Raw genomic sequence first — 26,333 nt, forward strand, 5'->3', positions numbered from 1 at the left:
GAGCTTCAGAGATTTGTGGGACAATAACAAATGGTATAACATATGTGTTCCTGGGAATTCTGAATGAAAGCAGAAAATAATTGATATACATAATGTATTTGAAGAAGTATTAAGAGAAATTTCCCCCAAATTTAATAAAAGACATATATTTATAGACTTAAGAAATTCACCAGATTCAAAACAGGAAAATTCAGATAGAAATATCCCTAGACACATAATCATAATGCTGAAAACCAAAGATCAAGACATCCTTGAAAGCAGCTAGAGAAAATCAGCCTATAGAAAAACAAAGATTTAAATGACTTCAGACTTTTCATCAAAAACCAATGAGACAAGAAGACAATAGAACATCTTTAACATACTGAGAGAGAAAAGTACTGTCAACCCCAATTTCTATATCTAGAAAAAAATCCCATTGGGAATGAAGGCAAAATAAAGACATTCTCAGATGAAGGACAATTAAGAGAACTTGTCACCACAAAACTGCTCTACAAGAAATATTAAAGGAAGTTTTATAGGATAAAGGGAAATTATACTAGAGGGAAACTTGAATCGTTAGAAATAAAGCAATAGATATGGAAAATATCTGGGTAAATATAAAAGACAAAGTTTCCTCCTAAATTCTTTAAAATATATGTAACAATTACCACAAGAAATAATTTCAGCAGGATTTGTAATATATTTGATATAATTCTTAGTATGATATTCCTCTTCTCACTTTTTCCTGTCTTCCCTGGTTCTCCTTACTGTCTTATGACTTGAGTCACTGGAATTTGTAGCAAGTATCTTGCTTTAATTACTGGTTTGGACCTGCTATTCAGACTCTGTTTGGCTTCTTCCCTCCTATGGCCACTACCTTAATTAAAGCTTCTTAGTTCCCCACTATAATATATGCTCAACTCTGCAATCTTGGGTTAATTCTTTATGATTCTTTATTTAAAGCTCTTCAATACTTCCACTTAATCAATAGAATTAAGCCCAAATATCATAACAAGACAACCAAGTTCTTTCACAATCTTACCCATACTCCCTCTCCGTGGCACTCCTTTATTCAGCTGCAAGTAGCTCATCAGATTTCCCATTGTAATAACTATGTGTGGTGTCAGATAGGTACTAGACCGATTGTGGTGATCACACTGTAAGGTATATAAATGTCTAATCACTAAGTTGTACACCTGAACTTAATATAACATTGTATGTCAACTGTAATTGAAAAATAAATTTTAAAAATTTCCCCATTGTGTTTCTCCTCAGCTTTCATTCCAACAACATACAGGTATATTATTTCCACAGCCTAAAACACCCTACCTACCTTACGAAAAAAGCTCAACTAAGATATTATTTCCTAACAAACCTCTTGCTGAACATCCCCAGAGTTAATCACTAGTGCTGTATTTCTTTCTCTTCCTCAATGTTATTAAGAATAGCTACCATGTTTTGAGGGCTTATTTCGAGCCAGGTACAGTGCTAAGATATTTATACATGGTAACTCATATATAAAAACAACCCTGTAAGTTACGGGAGTATTATAGTCATTTTTCAATTGAAATAATAAGAGTCAGAGAGGGTAACTGACTTATCAATAACAATATAGCCAGTTAGTAGCATAACTGAGATTAGAAACCTGATTTATCCTTGTGTATCCTCCTGCTGTTGCACATAGAAAACAAGTAATTACAATGCTTTGAGATGTCCTATAAATATCAAATGGAAAGTGGCTTAGACTCTCTGAGCTTAAGTTTCTTCTTAATGAAGATTAAGTTTAATTAAGATTAAATTACATCATTTATATATTTATACGTATTATCTATATACTATATACTAAAATGTAAAGTGCAATGTGTATGTTTAACTTAAATGATATTGTTCTAAAAGCTGCTTTTTCTATTCATCAATATATTGTGAAGATCTGTTTATGTTAGTATTCAAAACTGTATTCATTCAAGCTACTATTATAAATAGACAATTAACCCTTCACTTACTATTGGACATTTAGATTATTTCCAAGTTTTCACTTTTACAGACACTGCTGAAGTAAACATCCTTGTACATGCTTCTTTGTGCACATCAGCAAGTATATCTCCAGGGTAGATGCTAAGAACTGAAATTGCTGAGTCATGGAATGTGAACATTTTAAGATTTAATAGATACTGTACTACGAAACTGTCCTCCAATGCAGCTGATCCAATTTAGACTGACATCACCTGCCTCATACCTTGTTTCCCCCAAAATAAGACTGGGTCTTATATTAATTTTTGCTCCAAAAGATGCATTAGGGCTTCTGTTCAGGGAATGTCATTCTGAAAAATCATGCCAGGGCTTATTTTCCGGTTAGGTCTTCTTTTCGGAGAAACATGGTAGATCTGTCTTGAGGATGAAATATAATAATTGACATACCACAATTAATTAATACGTGTTATTATTTTTACCCATTTCCATTTTATGTTATCAACTTTCAAAGTCCTAGAAAGAATGAAAGGCAATAGTTTTGTTATTTTAACATTCATGTCCCTAATTGAGCATTTTTATTAATACTTCCATTTATACTCCATTTCTATGAATTACCCTATAGTCTTCATTTTTCTATAATGTTTTTTGTCTTCACGTTCATTTACAGAATATATTTGTATATTCTTGATACTAATGTTTTGTCCTTTATATGCATAGCAACTTTTTTTTTCTTTGTTTCAGGTGCACAAGACAAAGTAATACTTAGACTTTTATCATTTATATCCCTCACACTGCGTGAACCCCCCTCCCCCATCCACTATCCCTCTGATATCGCACAGGGCCATTACATTTCCACTGTCTCTATTCCTAATGTTGTACTGCGCTTCTTGTAACTATATACATACATATATATATATATATATATATATATATATATATATATATATATATATATATATATATATAAAATTATAGTTGGCATTCATTATTGTTCAGCTTCAGGTGTACAGTGCAGTGATCAGGCATCTACACATCCCTGAAGTGGTCTCCCAAATGGGACACGTGTCCATCAGATACCCTACAAAATCTTTACAACATTATAGATTACGTTCCCCAAATTAATTTTCAAAACCCCGTGGCCATCTTGTGGTTACCAACTGTTTTCTAATCCCCTCACCTTCCCCTTTATCCCCACCCCCCCCGGCCATCTAGCAACCCTCAGTTTTTCATCTATGTCTCCAAAACTGTTTCTGATTAGTTCATTCACTTATTCTTTTCTTTAGATTCCGCATATAAGTGAGATCATATGATATTTGTGTTTCTCCATCTGACTTATTTCACTTAACATAATGTTCTCAAGGTCTTTCTTCTTTATGGCTGCATAATACTCCATTGTATAAATGTACCACAGTTTCTTAATCCAGTCATCTACCAATGGGCATTTCGGTTGTTTCCATGTCTTGGCTATTGTGTATAGTGCTGCAATAAACATAGGAGTGCATAAAAATTTTTGAATTGGAGTTTTGGATTTCTCCGGATAGATACCTAGGAGTGGAATTACTGGATCATAGGGTAGTTCCATTTTCAGATTTTTGAGATACCTCCATACTGTTTTCCATAGTGGCTGCACCAATCTGCAATCCCACCAACAGTGCACAAGCGTTCCCTTTTTTTCACATCCGCACCAGCACTTGTTGTTTGTTGATTTGTTGATGACAGCCATTTTGACTAGGGTGAGGTGGTATCTCATTGTGGTTTTTATTTGCATTTCTCTGATGGTTAGTGAGGTTGAGCATTTCTTCATATGTATGTTTGCCATCTGTATGTCCTTTTTAGAAAAATGTCTCTTCAAGTCCTCTGCCCATTTTTTAATCGGGTCTTTTGTTTTTTTGGAGTTGAGTTGAGTGAGTTTTTTATAAATATGTGATATTAACCCCTTATCAGATATATCATTGGCAAATATCTTTTCCCATTCAGTAGGATCCCTTTTTGTTTTATTGATGGTTTCCTTTGCTGTGGAAAAACTTTTTAGTTTGATGTAATCAGACATGTTTATTTTTTCTCTTACTTCCCTCGAGCGAGGGGATATATCAGTAAAAATCTTACTCTGAGTAATGTCTGTGAAATTTCTTCCTATATTTTCTTCTAGGTATTTTATGGTTTCAGATCTTACATTTAAGTCTTTAAGCCATTTTGAATTTATTTTTGTATATGGTGTAAGGAGGTGGTCCAGCTTCATTTTTTGCATGTGTCTGTCCAGGTTTCCCAGCACCATTTATTGAATAGACTGTCTTTACCCCACTGTAAATTCTTGCTTCCATTGTGGTAGATTAAATGGCCATATAGGCATGGATTTATTTCTGGACTCTCTATTCTTTTCCATTGATCTATGTGTCTGTTTTTATGCCAGTACCATGCTGTTTTGATTACTGTAGCCTTGTAGGATAATTTGATGTCAGGTATTGTTATACCTCCCACTTTGTTCTTATTTCTCAAGATTGCTGAGGCTATCCAGGGTCTTTTATGGTCCCATATAAATTTTAGGATTATATGTTCTATTTCTGTGAAAAACATCACTGGTAGTTTGATAGGAATTGCGTTGAATATGTATATTGCCTTAGGCAGTATGGACATTTTAACTATATTAATTCTTTCTATCCATGAACATGGTATGTGTTTCCAACTATTTGTATCTTCCTTCATTTCTTTCTTCAGTGTCTTATAATTTTCTGAGTACAGGTCTTTTACTTCTTTGGTTAAATGTATTCCCAGGTATTTTATAGTCTTTGGAGCAATTGTAAATGGGATTGCTTTTTTAATTTCTCCTTCTGATGTTTTATTATTGGTATATACAAACGCAACTGATTTCTGAATATTAATTTTGTATCCTGCTACTATACCAGATTCATCTATCAACTCTAATAGTTTCTTGGTGGAGTCTTTAGGATTCTCTCTATATAATATCATATCATTTGCATATAAAGACAATTTTACTTCCTCCTTACCAATTTGGATGCCTTTTATTTCTTTTTCTTGTCTGATTGCTGTGGCTAGAACTTCCAGCACTATGTTGAATAGAAGTGGAGAAAGTGGGCAACCTTGCCTTGTTCCTGATCTTAGGGGCAATGGTTTTAGCTTTTCCCCATTGAGTATGATGTTAGCTGTGGGTTTGTCATATATGGCCTTTATTATGTTGAGATATGATCCCTCTCTTCCCACTTCTTTAAGGGTTTTTACCATAAATGGTCGTTGGATTTTATCAAATGCGTTTTCTGCATCTATTGATATGATCATGTGATTTTTATTTTTCATTTTGTTAATGTGGTGTATCACATTAATTGATTTGCGGATGTTGAACCACCCTTGCATACCAGGGATGAATCCCACTTGATCATGGTTTATGATCTTTTTAATGCATTGCTGAATTCTATTCACTAATATTTTGTTGAGGATTTTTGCATCTATGTTCATTAGCGATATCGGCCTGTAGTTTTCTTTTTTTGTGGTGTCTTTGTCTGATTTTTGGATCAGGGTGATAGTGGCTCTTTAAAAAGTGTTTGGGAGTCTTCCCTCTTTCTGGATTTTTTGGAAGAGCTTGAGGAGAATAGGTGATAATCGTTTTTTGAACGTTTTGTAAAATTCACCTGTAAAGCCATCTGGTCCAGGGCTTTTGTTTGTTGGGAGATTATTGATTACTGCTTCAATTTCCCTGGTCGCAATCAGTCTATTCAGGTTTTCCGTTTCTTCTTGACTTAGCCTTGGAAGGTGTACTCCTCTAGAAAATTGTCCATTTCTTCCAGATTGTCAAATTTGTTGGCATATAGTTGCTCATAGTAATTTCTTAAAGTTTTTTGTATTTCTGCGGTGTCTGTTGTCACTTCTCCTCTTTAATTTCTGATTTTATTAATTTGGGTCCTCTCTCTCTCTTTTTTAATGAGTCTGGCTAAAGGTTTGTCAATTTTGTGTATCTTCTCTAAGAACCAACTCTTGGATTCATTGATCTTTTGTATTGTTTTTCTGGTTTCTATTTCATTTATTTCACTCTGATCTTTATTATCTCCTTCCTTGTGCTCCCTTTTAGCTTATTTTGCTGTTCTTTTTCCAGATCCCTTAAGTGTGAAGATAAACTGTTGATTAGTGTTGTTTCTTGTTTCTTCAGGTAGGGCTGAAAGGCTATGAATTTCCCTCTTAGGACTGCTTTCGTGGCATCCCATAGATTTTCGTTTGTCTCGAGATATCTTTTGATTTCTTCCTTGATCTCCTGGTTGACCCATTCATTATTTAGTAACATGTTATTCAGCCTCCATGAATTGGTGTGTCTTTCAGTTTTTTTCCTGTAGTTCATTTCTTATTTCATAGCACTGTGGTCAGAGAAGACAATTGGTATGATTTCAATTTTCTTAAATTTATCAAGACTTGTTTTGTGGCCTAACATATGGTCTATCTTGGAAAATGTTCCATGTGCGTTTGAGAAGAACGTGTATTTTGCAGCATTGGGGTGAAATGCTCTGAAAATATCGATTAAATCCAAGGGGTCCAATGTATCATTTAAGGCTGCATAGCAACTATTTTTAACCAGACTATATCTGGTCTATAAATTTTGTTAATGGTGTATTTTCTTATATAGAAGGTTTGAATTTTGATATAATCCAATATATCAATCTTTTCCTTTCAGGCTTGTATATTTTGTACTTTATTAAGAAGGTTTTCACAACCCTAGAGTCATAATGACATTTTACCAAGCAGTAAAGCTTCTGTGGATTACTATCTGTTTTCCTTTTTTAAGGGTACTGAAATTCTGATCCAGATTCTGTTTAGATAAGCAGCGGCTTGATCATTGAAAAGTATGAATGGTTTCATCTACATTTTCAGTGCAAAATTAAATGTCTTCTTAAATACACACACACACACACACACACACACACACACACACACACGGGAAATGTGAATTAAATCAGTGGATTATATCAATGTCAATATACTATTTGTGATAATGTACTATGGTTTTGCAAGATGTTACAATTAGGAGAAATGGTAAACAATATCTTTTTGTATTATTTTTTATAACTGCATGTGAATCTACAATTACCTCAAAATGAAAACTTTATAAAAAGTCTTTAAAAGACAGATACTCTAGAGATCCAAAATGGTAGAGTAGATAAACACTGTGCCTGCCTTCTTCCATGAACACATTAAAATTACAAATAAGTTATAAAACAATCAACCTTGAGAACCACCTGAAGTCTGGCTGAACAGAAGTCTTGTAACTAAGGATATAAAGAAGAAGCCATGACAAGACTGGAAAGAGGGATGGAGACATGGAACTGGCTAACCTCAAACCTCCGTGTGGTGGTTGAGAACCAAGAAGAATATCTCAGCCATGGAGGTTCCCCCCAGAGGAGTGGGGTACCCCATCCCCACACTGGCCTCCCCAGCCCATAGTACTCGGGCCAGTAAAAGGAGTTCCCACAACATCTGGCTCTGAAAAAAGCAGTAAGGATTCCAACCATCTGGGTGGGACAGAAGGCTGCAGGCAACCCAGACTTCCCTTTAAACAGCACACGTGCATACTCTCACTTGCAGGCATTCACCTCAGGCTCTGATGAAAGGACAGTGACTGGGGGTGTCAGAGGCACATGGGGGTAGACTGAGGTGTGGGGCTTCAAAGCAAAGGCTGGAGGACAGTCACTATCTTCCATTTGAGGAGTCCTCCTACAGTGCAGCCAGCAGGCAGGCACCATATCTCCTGTGTTGCGGCCTCCCCCACAGGTGAAATCTGAATTTGATTGGCCTGGTAAGCTCCACTGCTCCACTCTGCTGACACCTTGAGACCCTGCCCCACCCAACTTGTCCAACACCAGAGGCACTTTTACTCCAAGAGCAGCCAGCCCCACTTGCACTCGTTCTTGAAAAACTATCAAAGTCCACAGGACCCAGGCAGGCAGCAGCTGGCCTCAGTGTGCTCTGAGACTTTTGTTGAATAGCTCCAGGCTCAGCACAGGCAGAAAACCAGAGTCTACGTTAAATAGTTGACCACAAATTTTCCCACTCTAGTGACTCCCTGAGACCCTGCCTCACCCAAATTGTGTACTGCACAAGGCTTTCTCAGGGGCTGAACCTTAAGGAAGCTGGCAGATAGTAGCAGGCCTCAGGTTGTCCTGGATTTTTGCAGAGCTATTCCAGGCCCAGTACTGGTGGCAGCTGCCCTCAGTTCAGAGCATGGCCTCTCCCATGTGCCTCCAGGGTTAGCACAGACAGCAAACAACTGCGGATCACTTTGTAGCTCCTACCAGGTAGTCCCTGTCAAGTCACAGGCAGTGGGTGACCTGGGCCTGCACTGGAGGCCCTTGCAAGAGGCTCCAGAACTGACATACTTGGAGTTTAGCTTCAGACCACAAAGAGTGCTCTCAATAGGCAACAGAGCCCACTGGGGCAAATCCCACTCAGGAGTGGGGTAAGACTCTTGCACAGCAGCCAGTAAGCTATGGATGTGGCCAAACCCCACAGCCAATCTCCCTGAGGGTCTATCCCCCCCCCACTGATGTGCCAGTAGCAATCAATCTCAAATATAACAAGATGGAACACACAATCCACACAAGAGACACACCTGTAGCACCTGGCTCAGGTGACCAGGGAGACTGTGCCACTGGGCCCCACAGGGCACCAACTACCTAAGGCCACCCAACGAAGACTAGGAGACATAGCAGATCTACCTAATAAGTAGAAATGAACAGAGAAGTGGCCAGAATGAGGAAACAAAGAAATGCATTCCAAAGGAAAGAATCGGAGAAAAATCCAGAAAAAAAAACTAAACAAAATGGAAGCAAGCAACATACCTCAGAGTTGAAAACAATGCTTATAAGGATGCTCAAGGACCTTAGTGAGAACTTCAACAAAAACATAGCCAGCATAAAAAAGGACACAGAAAACATAAAACAGAGCCAGTCAGAAACGAAGGATACAATAATTGAAATGAAGAATGCACTAGAAGGAATTACCAGCAGATTAGATGAAGCAGAGGATCAAATCAGTGATTTGGAAGACAAAGTAAGAGAAACCGTCGAATTGGAACAGCAAAAAGAAAAAAGAATTTTAAAAAAAATGAAGATAGTTTGAGACCTTTGGGACAACATCAAGCATAACAACATTTGCATCATAGGGTTACCAGAAAGAGAAGAGAGAAAGTAAGGGATTGAGAACCTATTTAAGGAAATAATGACTGAAAAGTTTCATAACCTAGTGTAGGAAATAGATATATAAGTCCAAGAAGCACAGAGTCTTAAACAAGATGAATCCAAACAGGTCCACAACAAGACACATTATAATTAGAATGTCACAGGTTAAAGACAAAAAGAGAACCCTAAAAGCAGGAAGAGAAAGGCAACTTATAAGGGAGCTCCCATAGATTGTCAGCTGATTTCTCAACATAAACTTTGCAGGACAGAAGGAATTGGCACAAAATATTTAATGTGATGAAAAGCAAGGACCTACAACCAAGATTACTCTACCTAGCAAAACTATCATTTAGAATTGAAGGACAGATAAAGAGCTTTCCTGACAAGAAAAAGCTAATGGAATTCAGCAAAATCAAACCAGTATTACAAGGAATGTTAGAAGGACTTCCTTAAAATGAAAAAAAAAAAAAAAAGAAAGAAAGAAAGAAAGAAGGACGAAAGAAAGAAAGAAAGAAAAGTATGAATAATAAAATGACAATAACTACATATCTATCAACAATTACCTTCAATGTAAATGTATTAAATGCTCCACTCAAAGAATATAGAAGAGCTGAATGGATCAAAAAACAAAACCCTCTGATATGATGTCTACAAGATAATCACTTCAGATTGAAAGTGATCACTTCAGATGGAAAGTAAAGGGATGAAAAAAAAGTGTTTCATGAAAATGGAAACCATAAAAAAGCTGAGGTAGCAATACTTGTACCAGAAAAAATAAACTTTAAAACAAACTATAACAAGAGACAAAGGAGGACCCAGTAATCTCACTTCAGGGTATTTATCCAAAGAAACCCAAATGATACTTCAAGGGGACATGTGCATCCATATGTTTATTGCAGCATTGTTTACAATGGCCAAGATGTGGAGGCAGCCTGGGTGTCCATCGATGAATGAATGAAGAAGTGGTGATATATATATATATACACACACACACACACACACACACACACACACACATAGATATATTATAGTTTCTTCCATGGTTGAGGAATATATATATATATATATATATATATATATATATATATATACACACACACACACACACACACACATACACACACACACATATATACATACATATATACATATAGATAGATACATATATAGATATAGATATAGAGATAGAGATATCTATCTATCTGTATGTATATATGTGTACATATATGTATATCTATATCTATGTATATGTATATATGTATGTATATGTGTGTGTGTGTGTGTGTGTGTGTGTGTGTATTGCTCGACCATGGAAGAAAATGGGTTCTTGCCATCTGCAGCAGCATGGATGGACCTGGAGTGTATTATGCTGAGTGGAGTATGTCAGGCAGAGAAAGACAGATGCAATGTGTTTTCGCTTACCTGTAGAATCTATAGAACAAAATAAACAAACACAAACAAAATCACAGATATAGAGAACATATCGATGATCGCCAGATGGGAGGGAGGTTGGGGTGAGTGAAAAAGGGGAAGTGATTAAAAAGTACAAATTGGTTGTTACACAGTTATCATTGGGATGTACGATATAACATAAGGAATATAGTTAATAACATTGTAATAACTCTGTATGCTGTCAGATGGGTACTAGATTTGTTGGTGTAGTAGACTGGAGGGTGTTGTGGCAGGGTGAAAAAGGTGAAGGGATTAAGAAGTAGAAACTCTCTGACTTATTTGCTTAGCATAATAATATAACTTCTTTCACATGTGGGATATAAAAACTGAAAGCAACAAAGGCACAAAACAAAGAAACAAAAACTCATTGACACAGACAACAGTTTACTGGTTGCCAGAGGGTAAGGGGAGAAGGGGTGGTAGAAGAGGGAAAAGGGGGTCAAATACATGGTGATAAAAGGAGAACTGATTCTGGGTGGTGAACACAAAATGTGATATATAGATCATGTATTATAGAAAAATACACTTGAAACCTGTATAATTTTACTAACTATTGTCACCCTAATAACTTTTTTATAAAAAGTGAAAACTGGTAGTTACAAAATAATCATATTGATGTGAAGTGAAGTACAGTGAAAATAGTCAATTTGGTAATAGCTATGTATAGTACCAGGTGATTACTAGATTAGTCAGGGGAATCACTTCTTAAATTATATAAATGTTTAACCACCATGCTATACACCTGAAATTAATATGAAATAATATTTTAATTGAAAAAATATAAAAAGTGTGGGAACAGGTAAAGAAGAATAAGAGGTCCAAATTTCTAGGTATAAAACAAATAAGTCTTGGGGATGTAATATAGTAAGTAATATTGTGATAGCCTGGTACAGTGTCAGATGGTTGCTGGACTTATCATGGTGATCACGTCTTTAGGTATATAAATGTTGAATAACTATGGTATACACCTGAAACTATTATAATATTGTATATTAGCTATATTTTAATAAAAAAATCTTTTTTTAAAAAAGAGAATAAAGACAGATACTCTAAATTACTGTATTTTGCAGACAATCCCAGAAGAAAAGTTACTAAAATGTCTTAGTAATGACAGTATATGTGAAATAATCATCATTTTTAAAGGGCACTACTTAGAAGAAAACTTTAATATATTAAAATGAATCTCCTGGCCTTATCTTTTCAAGAAGTTTCTTTCCTTTTCAGGACAACTTCACTGATTACTTACATTTTTTATATTGAGGACTTTACCAAACTCTTCACACTTAATCTCATTCATATCTGACAAAAACCTGTAAGACAGGTATTACTACTTTTTCCTTATTTGAGAAAACCAAGTCTCAGAGAGGTTAAATCAGTAGCGTTAGGCATACAGCTGGTCAGAAGTGATTTGGTTCTTCATTCTTTCTATCTTGGTTACACCTCTGTTGGTCATCTTGCTTGCCATTTCTAGGGTGAAAGCAATTGCCCTGTTTCATTTCTCAATTATAAAACATTACTCTCTTTATTCTGGGGCCATTCCAGTGGGAAGTTGTAAGGTGAACACCTTTGTCCTCATCAATGCTGTATGTAGGCCGAAAGCAATTATGAAAGATGCAATTTTGAAATTAAGCAAGCAGGCTGAAAGTTCCCTGAACATGAAGAGAAGAATAAAATTGATTATTCTTTAAATATCACCCTCTGGAGACACTACAATTGATGGGTTTGTATTCTCCCTTTTGCTAATACTTCCTTCTTTCTTGGCACAAGGCTTTCATCAACTTCAAAAGATACTCTGGGCATTGAAAAGAGCTGAAGGAGTGTGTAATAGAGATGAATAGAACATAATATACTTAGGTTACAAGACAATTCTTCCAGATCATGAGGTCTGCAGACATTTTATTTTAGTGTGTCTTAAAATGTTTTACTAAACTAAGTACTTTTCCATAAAATTTTAAGTTGACCTTTAAATTTTTCATTATAACGTTAAATATGTGTGAAGCATATATTTTAAGTTTTTACATTTTAAAACAATTACCTCACTCTTAAAGGTACCCGATGGAATTTGTTACTACAGTGCTATTTCCCATCATCTATTTTTTAAAAAATTATAAATTATATGAACATGTTCTTCTTTAACTGTCAGAAACTTTACACTATTTATTTTTCTTCTTGACTTTATATTTCCAGTCACTTCTCCCTCAGAATTTTTACCTACTGTAATACACTTTTTCCTTGCAAATCTTTTACTAATCAAACTACTTTTCTTTTATGCAATAAATATATGTATTTAAATTAAAATCTAAATTTTAAAAATTTCCTTTAATCAGCTAGTATTACACATTTAACAATTTTAGGATTAAATTGTCATTACAATTATTATTAGAAAAATGGTCAGAAACAACAAATATAATTACAGGTCTTGATAAATAATTATAAAACATAAAAGTGTAATCTAAGTGAAAAAGCACTTCTTAATAAGGCAGATGATACTATTTTTACACAATTAGTTTCTGTACGTATGAATGAATGGCACTTGAAAGAAACAGGATGTGACATAAATTCACTTACTCTGTTCTATTTATTAGGTTGGTGCAAAAGTAATTGCAGTTTTTACAATTCTTTTTAACCTTTTAAACCGCAATCACTTTTTTTTATTAGTTTCAGGTGCACAAGACAAAGTAATACTTAGACGTTTATCTTTTATGTCCCTCACACTGTGTGAACCCCCCTTCCCCATCCACTATCCCTCTGACATCGCACAGAGCCATTACATTTCCACTGTCTGTATTCCTAATGCTGTACTCTGCTTCTTGTAAGTATATGCATACATATATATACATATACATATACAAAATTATAGTTGGCATTCATTATTGTTCAGCTTCAGCTTCAGGTGTACAGTGCAGTGATCAGGCGTCTACATCATTCCTGAGGTGGTCTCCCAAATGGGACAACTGTCCATCAGATACCCTACAAAATCTTTACAACATTATTGATTACATTCCCCAAATTAATTTTCAAAACCCTTTTGCCATCTTGTGGTTACTCACTGTTTTCTATAAACCGCAATCACTTTTGCACCAACTAATACATACTAAGAAAACTAATCACTTAAATAAGAGAATGGGAATAGAAGAGCTTTGCTATAAAACTGCCTCCCAATTCTTAGAACTCCTAAGTTAGACAACAAAATTCACATAGTGATCTATCATCAAAAATTATTTTCAATAATCTGTCAGCTGGTGATTGGTTTAGGTCCTCCTTCACATTTATTGATAACAAAGAATTAGAAACCCCTGAATTATAAAGGATATTGTTATGCAGTCTTAAAAGTCATTCTCTTTCTTAAAACTATTACAAATACTTTAAATTATCCTTTGGTTGGCACTCTGTAGTGTGTTAGACCCCAGGGCAATGAATCATAACAAGATTCAGTATGAGGGTTTTTCTTCTGTAAAAAGGGAAGGTGTACAAAAGGGAGGTGAGAAAGGGAACTAGTCTCAATTACAGGTTTGCTCTAAGCAGACCATTTTTTAGAGGGCTCAGCAAAGCTGAGGTTCTGAAAATTAATCCCCTAAAATTTTGCAGGAATTTTCAGTACCTCCCTTCTGCCACAGTACACATATATAAATCTGAAGAACACTACTAAAAGTCACTATTGCCCAAAACTTGGGGAAATTCTATGACGCAGCTTAATGGGGACTACCTTGGTTAGTGATAGTTATACTTAGTGAAAGTATATACTTAGTGATATACTTAGTTATACTTAGTGATAGTGAAAGTGATACTAGCTTGTTCACTTTCTAGATGTTTGATTTTGGGCAAATTACTTCTTTGTGCTTCCATTTTTTCATTTGTAAAATGGAGATAAAAAAGGTATACATTTCACAGGACTGCTGTAAAATTATCTGAATTAATATGTGTGAAGTGCTCAGAATAAAGTTTACTGCCATCATTATCATCATTATTACCAACATCATCATCATCATCCTAAAAATGACTGGGGATCTGGGAAGAAGGGGAACAAAATATATTGAAAGAGGAGGAAGGGAGAATGGCAGGTGTGAGTGTGTGTTTGTATATGTGTATGTGTACTGTGATATAGGTGCATTTCAGAATCTAGAAATAATTAAAATAGTACCATTATTCAAATGCAAACTCCCTGAAAGTAGCCTACGCTTGTTGTCCTTATAGCCCAACCCCACTTTATCCTCCTTCATATTTCCTAGTACATTGCTATATTCATAATAGACTTGATAAATATTCAATAACAGAGTGAGGACAGAAATCAATGTTAGTAAGTTAAGCCAAAACTTATAAAACAAATTGTTAAATGTAGTGCACATCCATCCATTGATAGTCATGTTCCTGGATGACCAGTGTTTTACCATAAAATTGATTTTCAGGATCCTGTCCACTCTATTCCATTTATACTAGTTAATTCCATTCCTCTGACCTAAAGCTTCCTGCATAATTTGAGGGCCCCAGCCCAAAATGCAGATACATGGGCCCCTGCTCAAAATGCAGGAAAAAAATGCTTGTACTAAAACATAAAGCTTTTCCTTTCTTCTGCAGTTTTTCTCTCAACTTGCCATAATGTTTTTAAATCAGCTATTTAATGTCAATCTAAACAAAGATATATTAAAATGTTAATTAGCATGAATTTTACTATTCATGTTTTTATTGTGCTATGCTAGTTTTAAATGCAAATATAAGAGCATTTATTTCATATGTAGAATCACTGAAATCACAATGTTTGTATTTTATAGTTCATACATACACATATATTTCATTCTTACCAGAAAAGTGGAAACACTGTAAAAACTAACTCAACTATTTTCATTTCACTTATTGATATACATACATTCCACCAATATTCTACCTTCAGGATAGTGATGGGTTAGGAACATCTGAGAGGAAAGGAAAAATAACTATTTGTTACCCCATCTTTACCTTTCCTTCTATGTCATCATTTTCAGCATAAGTGGTTGGCTAACACAGGCAAATAACATAAGAAAGGATATGGTAAAGTTCCTTGGTCATTTATATTTCTTAGAATGCTATTGCCTTCTTTTTTATTAAACTTATCGGGGTAACATTAGTTAATAACATTATATAATTTTCAGGCATACAACATTATAATGACATCTGTATACTCCACTGCATGCTCACCACCTGAAGTCTAGTTTCCTTCCATTACCATATATTTGACCCCTTTACCCACTTTGCCCTCCTCATCCCCTTCTTTCTGCAGTCGAAGAAAGTACTAATTCAAATAGAAAACATGGCCTCTTGGGGCTTATCAGTCATAGATGTAATCTATCTACCTTGCATTCACTTTGAACTCCCTCACAGAATGGGTCCACCAGAATTCTGTGCTTATGGAGTATCCCAAATATTATTCATGAATAGGGACATAAGGAAAGACCGGTCCACATATTGTGTGTGTATATCCTCTGCTCACAGGCATGCTCCATTGTCCCATCAAACTTTACTAACAAGATAAAAGATCAAAGATAAAATTATTAAGAATTTCAAGACAGCAACTGCAGAGCATTAAACCAAGCGCAAGACCCTCCTGAGCATGGGGCCCTGAGTGACTGCAGTAGTCATACATCCATAAAGTTGGTCCTGCTCTGAACTTCTAAGGTTATCATATTATTTGTAATGTATATAAATGTTCATCCTCACTGCTTTCCCAGTTGACTGAAAAGAGCTTTCTCGCTAGATTATTCACTTGCAGTACCAATGTGAGGCAACCTCTAAGCAGCAAAGTTTGAATCTTCTGGAGACCTTTGTTAAAATCCTTGTTCTGGAGCTTTAAGTTACACCAAGACTTCCCTTGGCTATGAATGTGTGAGGAACACAGATATATGTCTCCAAGGTCTCCCTTCAAGGAAGGGTTTGTTGTTCCAGCTCGCAGCAACTTCAGGACCTGCCAAAGAGAGGATTGCCTAAGCAGAGTCTGGTGCAAGAGCCACATTTCCCAAGTACGTACCCCTTTTGGGCTGGCCCACAGTCAATGGTTGATCAAATCTGAGGTATAAAGTCCCAGTCATTTTGGCTAATGGGCCAGACAAAACATTGCATCAGACAAGCAGCATGGAACACACTTATACTAAAGAATTATTCATTGTTTATCTGAAATTCAAATTTAACTGGGTGTGCTGTATTTTTATTTGTTAAATTTGGCAATCCTACATGGAGAACGACTCTGACAGGCCCTATGGTCTCTAGAGCCCCCTGTAAGATTCCCCTAGGCTGTCAGGCCTGCTTTGCTGTTTAACTTCTCCTTTGGCCTAATCCTGCTTCCTTCCCTTTTCTAACAAGTACCTCTCATGCCAAATTCTACCTCAACGTCTGCTTCCAGAGAATCCAATGTGCATCAACATTGATATTTACACCTTGGTAAAAGCATCTTGTGATCTCTTGAGAAGGTTGCTCTTTTAAATTTGAGCACAAACACAGGATCATTCACCACTTGCTAAGGTCTAGCAGTTCCTGGGATACATATTGAGGCTGGAAAGACCCAGAAGAAAGGCTTCAGAACAAAGAAGACAAATTTTACAATTAGATTTTATGACTACATTACTATGAATACATATTTACACGTACACACTTGTTCATTTGTATTAAAAGCTAGCAAGTGATGTTTAAGTAGAGAAAACATTTTAGTCTAAAGCAACTGATATTTGTACTTTTCCCGATTTCTTGCGTTTTTTAAAAAATCAAGCTGAAAGGATAAAGAAATGAAGATAAATACCTTGAAAAACAGAAATATAAACTATTAAATTTCTATTGGTTTTTGGTTAAGAATCAGTGAATGACAGTGATTAAGAATTTGGCTTCCGGAGTTAGATAGAGATGAATACATGTCCTGACTTCGCCACTTACTAGCTGTAAGACTTCTGATCTCAGTGTACTCATTTGCAAAATGATGATAATAATCACACTTACTCCAGAAAGTTGTCATGGAGTTTAAAATAAATAAAGCATGTAAAACACTTAGCTCAAGGCTTTTACCATAACATTTTTATTAATAATAGTTTTTATTGTTAAAAGAAAGGAAACATCTTTTTTGGGGCCTAGTACTAATAGGCAAGAATCATAAGAGGGCCAAGAATATTTTCTTGGCTAGATTAATAGTGCATTTATTCCCTTTACTTTATGGAAGTCTTACTAGATTAATGCAAATTCTTGCCTCTAGCAAAAATTCCCAGATACATACTGAGTTATAAAGGTTAATATTACAATAGTTATTAATATAGTAACAACAGTTTTTATTTTTATTTTTTCTCAGTATAACTATAAAAGCATTTGTTAAAGATAGAGTATTAGTCTAACCAAAAAAATAAGTGCAATCCAAATGGTTAATGCCTAATAGCAACTGGGTAGTAGAGTTGATTTTTCTTGTCCTTTAAAACAAAGATGCACTTTTTTTTCAAATTTTAATATTTTTTACTTGATATAGGTACACATTGTGAAAGGATTTCACCCATCAAGTTAACTAACACATCTATCACCCCACATACTTATTTTTTTTTCTTTTGGTGAGAACAGGTAAGTTCTACTATCTTAGCAAATTTCAATTATGCAATGCAATGTTATTGATTATAGTCACCATGTTATACATTAGATCCTCAGAACTTATTCATCTTAACTGAACATTTGTATTATTTTACCAACCTCCCCTTATTTCCCCCACTTCCCAGCCCCTGGCAACCACATTCTATTCTGTTTTTTGTTTGTTTGTTTTGTTTTGTTTTTATTTTATTTACTTTTTAAGCGTGATACAGTGTCAGATGGTTGCTGGACTTATCCTGGTGATCACTTCTTTAGCATATGGAATAAAATCAATAATATTTTGTTCTGTTTATAGATTTCACTTGTGATACCTTGTAGTATTTGTCTTTGTCTGGCTTATTTCATTTAGCATAATGCCCTCCTATTTCATCCATGTTGTCACAAATGACAGGATTTCCTTCCTTTTTAAAGCTGAATGGTATTCCATTGTATGTCTATACCACATTTTCTTCATCCATTCATTTACTGATAAACACTTAGGTTGTTTTCATACTCTGGTTATTATGAAATGCAGCAATAAATATGGGAATAAAGTTATCTGTTCAAGAAAATGTTTTTTTTTTCTTTTGAACATATACCCAGAAGTAGGATTGCTAGGTCATATGGTAGTTATATTTTTCATTTCTAGAGTGACTATTTCTTAATTGCACAAATATTGTAGCTCATCACCAGGAAAATAGTAACCAGAAAAGGCATATTGGGAGTCTTGGTTACTGTGGGTTGGTCTCAGTGATTTTAGGAAGGTTATATGAGAGGGTTGCTAAAACCTATCTGTAAACCTGTAATTAGTGCCACATAAGTAGAAGCATTGCAATCGTAACGGATTTGTTAGTGTCTTTAGGAAAAATTTCAAAAGTTTGCATAAAATATAAAGGTTTAAAATATAAACCTCTTATGATTCTCATAGAAATCCTTCGATGTGATATGGAGAGGTGTTAATATACCTTAACATTAAATACATGAGAGAGATTGTTACCTCGAGTAAGTCCCATAGTCTTCTAAGAAGTAAGATAAGAGTCGTCCCCATGTCAGTCTTTGCCCAACCTGCCTGGTCATAAGAAGTTCTTGGTGTACTGCCTTTGGAGATTCTCAGATGATAGCTAGCAATTTGTATTTTTAACATGTATATCAGATGATTCTTATATCATTTTGGGGAACCCCTACCCAATTCAGACCTCATTTTGTTTTAGCAAATAGCTCCCTTTGGCCTTCCAAATATTAGGCTCAAATTCAAGCTACCTCATAAGCATGAAAGAAAGTTTTATACTTCATAGAAACTACCTCTTGTCAATCAGATAGACCAGATTGAAAAAAGGAACAGGAAGGCAGTTGAATTTGTCAACAAAGTGAGTCCATTATCAAAGACATAGGTCTTTAAACATGTCTATAAATCCAATAAAACACTTGCACTGGGAAGGGAAATAGAGCCACCATCACAAGCATTTATAGTGGATAACTCTTTATGCATTCATGATTTCATTTTTTCATGCTTTCATTCATTCATTGACTCATTTATTCAACAAACATTTACTGGGCTTTTATTCCACACCGAGCATTATACCAAGTATTGGGGAACAGCATCAGACATATTTATTTTATTTGTTTATCTTTAACATTTTTTAAATTAATTTCAGGTGTACAAAACAACATAGTTATTAGACATTTATATAAATAACAAAGGGATAACCCCAATAAGTCTCTTACCCACCTGACACTGTACATAGTTATTAGAATATTATTGGCTACATTTCCTATGCTGTACTACATATCCCGGGTGACTTTTTTTTTTAAATTATACTTGATATTCAATATTATTTTATATTAGTTTCAGGTGTACAGTGTAGTGGTTAGCCATTTTTATGATTTATAAAGTGATCCGCCAGCAAGTCTAGTACCCATCTGACACTATATATAGTTTTTACAGTATTACTGAATATCAGCTATATTAAAAAATATTTCTGCTTCAAAACATTGACAATGGCCAGCCTCATAAGATGTACTGGGGCCATGTATTCTTAGAGTTTTTCTCAGGTAAAGAGCTCTTTAACTCTCAACCATAGTGCCCAGAAAAGTGGAATGTATCACAAGAACATGCATTAAAAAAACATCTAGCCGGTTGTTGGCTCGGGCTGAGATAAAAGCTGCTGGCAAGGGGGATGTTCCCACCAAGTGGCCACCTATCCTTCGAGCAGGGGTTAATACTGCCACCACTTTGGTGGAGAACAAGAAGGCTCACCTGATAGTGATTGCACATGATGTGGATCTCATCAGGCCAGCTGTCTTCCTGCCTGCCCTGTGCCATAAATGGGGTTTCCCTATTATCAAGGGGAGGGCCAGGCTGGAGCGTCTAGTCCACAGGAAGACCTGCACCACCGTTGCCTTCACACAGGTTAACTCGGAAGACAAAGGACCGCTGGCTAAGCTGCTGGAAGCTATCTGTACCAATTACAACGATAGATACGATGAGATCCGACGTCAATGGGGAGGCAACGTCCTGGGCCCCAAGCTGGTGGCTCGCACTGCCAAGCTGGAAACAGCAAAGGCTAAAGAACTGGCCACCAAGCTGGGCTGAGTGTATCCTGTTGGCATTTTCTGTACATAAAAGTAATAAAAAGTCTCTTTTAAGAAAAACAACAACACCAAAAAAAAGCCTGTAGCCATTTATTCCAATTTGTTCTTTGTAAAAAGTATAATATGCTAATAAATTTATTGGATAGAGTAATATCTCTATTATAAAGGGATTGTTTTTCCCAAGAAAATCAATCAAATGCTTTCATAATTTGTTACTAATAACACTAATATAGAATAATGGGTAAACTAGTTTGGGTAACTTCCCAAAATAATTGGGTTTTCCAGGAAGATTACAGAAGATAAACAGCAAGATCAATAAGTCCTGAGGTTGCAAGTCATTATTGATTCATGATCTTGCTTACTTCCCAGCAAAATAACTGTTATAGAGGAGTTGGATCATGTTTACAAATCATAATAATCTTGTGAGGAAGTCTCTTGAAGCCGAAAGTTTAAACACTGGAAAGAACAAGTGATTAAAAATAGCTTATTATTATGCTGAAATTAATAATTAGTAATACCTAACATTCATTGAGCACCTACTATATGGCACATGCTTTATGTGAGTATAAAATTTCTTTAAATTATCAAAAACAATCCTATGACAAGCATTAGTATTATATTTACTTTATAGTTTAGGAAAATTGAAGTTCAAACTCGTCAAGTAATTTGTCCAAGGTTACATATGTGCAGAAAGTTGCAGAGCCAGGATTCAAACTCAGTGTTCTTGTCCCATGTTTGGATGCTTATAAGATCATATAGGTTTAGCCTAGAGAGAGCTTAACAGACTTTAAGAAACTTTAGATGCTTGGCGGATACATAAATCAATCGTGTATTTATGATGTCACTGCAGTTTTCACCTGACAGTGAAATCCCCATTACCATTTCCAGAATATCAACATTCCTGAGAAGGTATGTCTGAAGACAGACAATGATCAAGCAGTCAAAGACCTATGAGAGTAGGATACGTCATCAAAATGGCGGTGTGAGGTGAGCCTCTGTAAAGTTCCCCTGGAATTTACAAGTAATCAAACAATAGTAACTCCACAAAGGACTCCCTGCAGAGCAGACAGGCAAAACGAAGAGGCCCACTACTGAATTCACCTAAAAGGAGGCGAATCGCGCGACCGGGAGAGGATGAAAGGGAGAAGTACTGAGACGGAGCCACGCAGGCGCAGGACGAAGACCTAGCTCAGTACTCCGACCTCGCTGCATCCCGGAACTACTGCAGCTGCGGGAGAGGGAAGAACTCTGACTGCTAGGGCTCCAATTATGGCCCACAGGGCTGAGGGGGCAGCATATAACACGGCTGAAGACAACACTCACAGCAGAGAACTCGGAGAAAAGAATGAGGGAAGAAGGGTAAAAACGGTGGTTTAAGCACTTACTGCCGAGCAGAGAACTGAAGACTTAGGCACTGAGACTAGCCGCCCCCTCCCTACCCTCCCAGAGCTTGCCCCGCTCCACCTTCCCGGTGCTAGAAGCAAAACAGTAGCAGTGTCACATCAAAAGAACAGAATATTCACTGTTCTGAGAACTATGGACCACAGACACAGATTCACAGCACAATTAGTTGTGGCAAATGGGAGGGAGCTGTGGAAGCAGGACCGGCTGTGGTGGTGGTCCCTGCTACTGATCTGGGCCACCTCTCACAACTCACCCACCCCTGGCCCCACATATCTGGGCAGATCCCTGCAGGGATATACAGAACTGCTGAAACATACGGGCTCTGAATCTGGTCCAGGAAGAGCTTTGGAACTTCAAAAGCTCTCTGCATACACACAAGGACACTACGCCTTGTGACCCAGGCGAACTATTAACAGAGGAGAAGCCCATCTCACAGGGAATCCCCATTGTGTGAGAAGCTGGAATAGTGCAGAGAAAACATAGCACTACCATTGGAGAGAGGAAAAAAAAAGTTTCCAGTCGGAGACAAAATAAGACATTCTACCAACAAGTACTGGAAAACAAAAGAAAGACCTCTTCCTATCAACCTGTTGGAGAAGCCACTCCTGTAGACATCTAGGAAGAGAAACAATAAATCAGTAATTGCCATGAATAACCAAGGCAACAAGACAGCTCAGAAAGAAAGTGAAAAGTCTCCAGAAAAGGAACTTAAAGAAATGGAAATAAGTGACTTAAATGACAGAGAATCCGGTGACCACAGGATGGCCACGGGGTTTGAAAATTAATCTGGGGAACGTAATTTGGTGGTTACCAGAGCGTAAGGGGGTTGGGGGGTGGGGGATGAGGGTGAGGGGGATCAAATGTACGGTGATGGAAGGGGAGCTGTCTCTGGGTGGTGAACACACAGTGTGATTTATGGATGATGTGATTCGGAATTGCGCAACTGAAATCTATGTAATTCTACTAACAATTGTCACCCCAATAAATTAAAAAAATAAAAAAAAAAAAAAAAAAAAAAAAAAAAAAAAAAAAAAAAAAAAAAAAAAAAAAAAAAAAAAAAAAAAAAAAAAAGATTGCAGTTCTGAAAAAACTCAATGAGATGCAAGAAAACACAGAAAGGCAGTTTAATGAATGCAGAAACACAATCAAAGAACAATATGAGTATTTTACAAAAGTGACTGAAATTTTAAAAAAGAACCAATAGAATTTCTGGAGATTAAGAACTCAATAGAAGAAATTAAGAATGAAATAACCAGCTTAGGAAGTAGAGTTGACCAGATAGAGGAAAGAAACAGTGACATCGAAGATGGAAACCTGGAAATGACACAGATGGAAGAAAAGACTTGAAACTTAAAAGAAATGAAAGAACTCTACAAGAACTTTCTGACTCCATCAGAAAGAGCAATATAAGAATAATGGGCATACCAGAAGGAGAAGAAAGAGAGAAGGGACCAGAGAAAATATTCAAACAAATTGTTGATGAGAACATCCCAAACTTGTGGACAGAACTGGATCCTCGAATCCAAGAAGCAAATAGAACACCTAATTACCTGAATCACAACAAGCCTTCTCCAAAGCACATTGTATTGAAGCAGTCTAAAATCAACGACAAAGAAAGAATCCTCAAGGCAGCCAGGGAAAAGAAGACGGTAACCTACAAAGGGAAGCCCATTAGATTATCATCAGATTTCTCAGAAGAAACTCTACAAGCCAGGAGGGAGTGGAACCAAATAGTCAAACTATTGAAAGAGAGAAATCATGAGCCAAGTATAATATATCCAGCAAAGATATCCTTTAGATATGAAGGAGAAATAAAGACATTTCCAGACATACAGAAGCTGAGGGAATTTTCTAATACGCGACCTGCACTACAAGAAATACTAAAGAAGGCTATTAGACCACCAACAACAGGGACAATTTGTGGCAACCAAAACATAAAAAGGGGTAGAGTAAAGGCCTGAACCGGAATATGGGAATAGAGAAAGTAAGGGTGCTGAAGAAAATGTGCTACTCTAAGTATCAAACTTTCTTTTACATAAACTTAAGGGTAAACACTCAAAAAAAAATCCAGAACTGAAATATATACTGTAATAAAAGAAGAAACAGAGGCAAACATTATAGAATACCACTACACAGAAATAAGAGACAACAACAAAATTCAAAGAAACAATGGAGACACAGCCTGACCAGAAAACTAAAGATAGAATGACAGGAAATCCTCACATATCAATAATCACTCTAAATGTAAATGGACTGAACTCACAAATAAAAAGGTACAGGGTAACACATTGGATCAAAAAACTAAACCCAACCATATGCTGTCTCCAAGAGACACATCTCAGCTATAGGGACAAGCATAGACTCACAGTGAAAGGGTGGAAATTGACACTCCAAGTGAATGGTACCCAGAGAAAATCAGGTGTAGCCTGATGAAACAGACTTCAGGGTGAAAAAGATAGCTAGAGACAAAGATGGACATTTCATAATGCTAAAGGAGATTATACAACAAGAAGACATAACAGTCATCAATATTTATGCCCCCAAACAGGGAGCACCAAAATATACCAAGCAACTACTAACAGAACTAAAGGGAGAAATTGACCAAAACACAATTATATTAGGGGACTGAAATACATCATTTACAGCTATGGATAGATCATCCAAACAAAAAATAAATAACGAAACAGCAGCCCTACATGACACATTAGATGAAATGGACATAATTGACATATATAGAGCACTTCATCCTAAAACATCATACTATACATTCTTTTCTAGTGTGCATGGAACATTCTCAAGGATAGATCATAAATTGGGACATAAAATCAGCCTCAGCAAACTTAAGAATATTGAAATCATACCAAGCATATTCTCTGATCACAAGGCTTTGAAATTGGATATCAACTGCAAAAACAAAACAGGAAAAAACACAAATACATGGAGATTAAACAAAATGCTTTTAAAGAACGACTGGGCAAAGAAGAAATTAACGGAGAGATCAAAAGATGCATAGAAACAAATAACAATGAAAATACATCCTACCAAAATTTTGGGGATGCAGCGAAAGCAGTTTTAGAGGGAAATTTATATCATTACAGGCCTAACTCAAGAAAAAAGAAAAAATCCCAAATAAATAACCTCACCTTACACATTAAAGAACTAGAAAAAGAAGAATAAGTGAAACCCAAGGTCAGCAGAAGAAAGGAAATAACAAAAATCAGAGCAGAACTAAATGAAATACAGAAGAAAAAGACAATAGAAAAAATTAATGTGACAAAGAGCTGGTTCTTTGAAAACATTAACAAAATTGACAAACCCTTGGCTAGACTCACTAAGATAAAAAGAGAACAGACTCTAATTAACAAAATCAGAAATTGAAAAGGGGAAGTTATCACAGACACCACAGAAACACAAAGGATCATCCAAGAATACAATGAAGGACTCTATGCCACCAAATTAAATAATCTAGAAGAAATGGACAAGTTCTTAGAAACATATAGCTTTCCAAGGCTGAACCATGAAGAACTGGAAAATCTAAACAGACTGATCACCAGTAACAAATTGAATCAGTCATCCAAAACCTTCCCAAAAGCAAAAGTCTAGGACCAGATGGCTTCACTAGTGAATTCTACCAAACCTTCAAAGAGGATCTAATACGAATCCTGCTCAATTTTTTCCAAGAAAGTTGAAGAAGAGATAGTACTCCCTAACTCATTGTATAAGGCCAACATTACCCTGATACCAAAACTGGTAAGGAAAACACAGAAAAAGAAAACTACAGACCAATATCTCTGATCAATACAGATGCAAAAATCCTAAACAAAATTCTAGCAAATGGAATACAACAATGCATTAAAAAGATTATTCATCACGACCAAGTGGGGTTCATCCCCGTGGCACAAGGATGGTTCAACATACGCAAATCCATCAACGTGATACATCACATAAACAAAATAAAGGACAAAAATCATATGATTATATCAGTTGATGCAGAAAAATCATTTGACAAGATGCAACATCCATTTATGATTCAAACTCTTAATAAAATAGGTATAGAAAGAAAATACCTTAATATAATAATGGCCATATATGACAAGCCCTCAGCTAATCTCATAATTAATGGTAAAAAACTGAAGCCCTTTGTTGTGTGTTCTGGAACACAACAAGGCTGTCCCCTATCACCTCTGCTTTTCAACA

The 26,333-nt window shown here is 36.0% G+C and overlaps 1 protein-coding gene across 1 annotated transcript in view; it reads left to right on the forward strand.

Annotated features, from left to right (window-relative positions):
* Positions 1 to 20,733, forward strand: part of LOC117017266 (60S ribosomal protein L7a-like) — an 80,715-nt gene extending 59,982 nt beyond the window's left edge. The window contains exon 2 of the mRNA XM_033097303.1: positions 20,222 to 20,733. Coding sequence (XP_032953194.1) covers positions 20,222 to 20,733 — 512 coding nt within the window. The remainder of the gene's footprint in view (positions 1 to 20,221) is intronic.
* The last annotated feature ends 5,600 nt before the right edge of the window (positions 20,734 to 26,333 follow it).

This window comes from Rhinolophus ferrumequinum, chromosome X, assembly GCF_004115265.2.
Source record: "Rhinolophus ferrumequinum isolate MPI-CBG mRhiFer1 chromosome X, mRhiFer1_v1.p, whole genome shotgun sequence".
Classification (NCBI taxonomy): Eukaryota; Metazoa; Chordata; class Mammalia; order Chiroptera; family Rhinolophidae; genus Rhinolophus; species Rhinolophus ferrumequinum.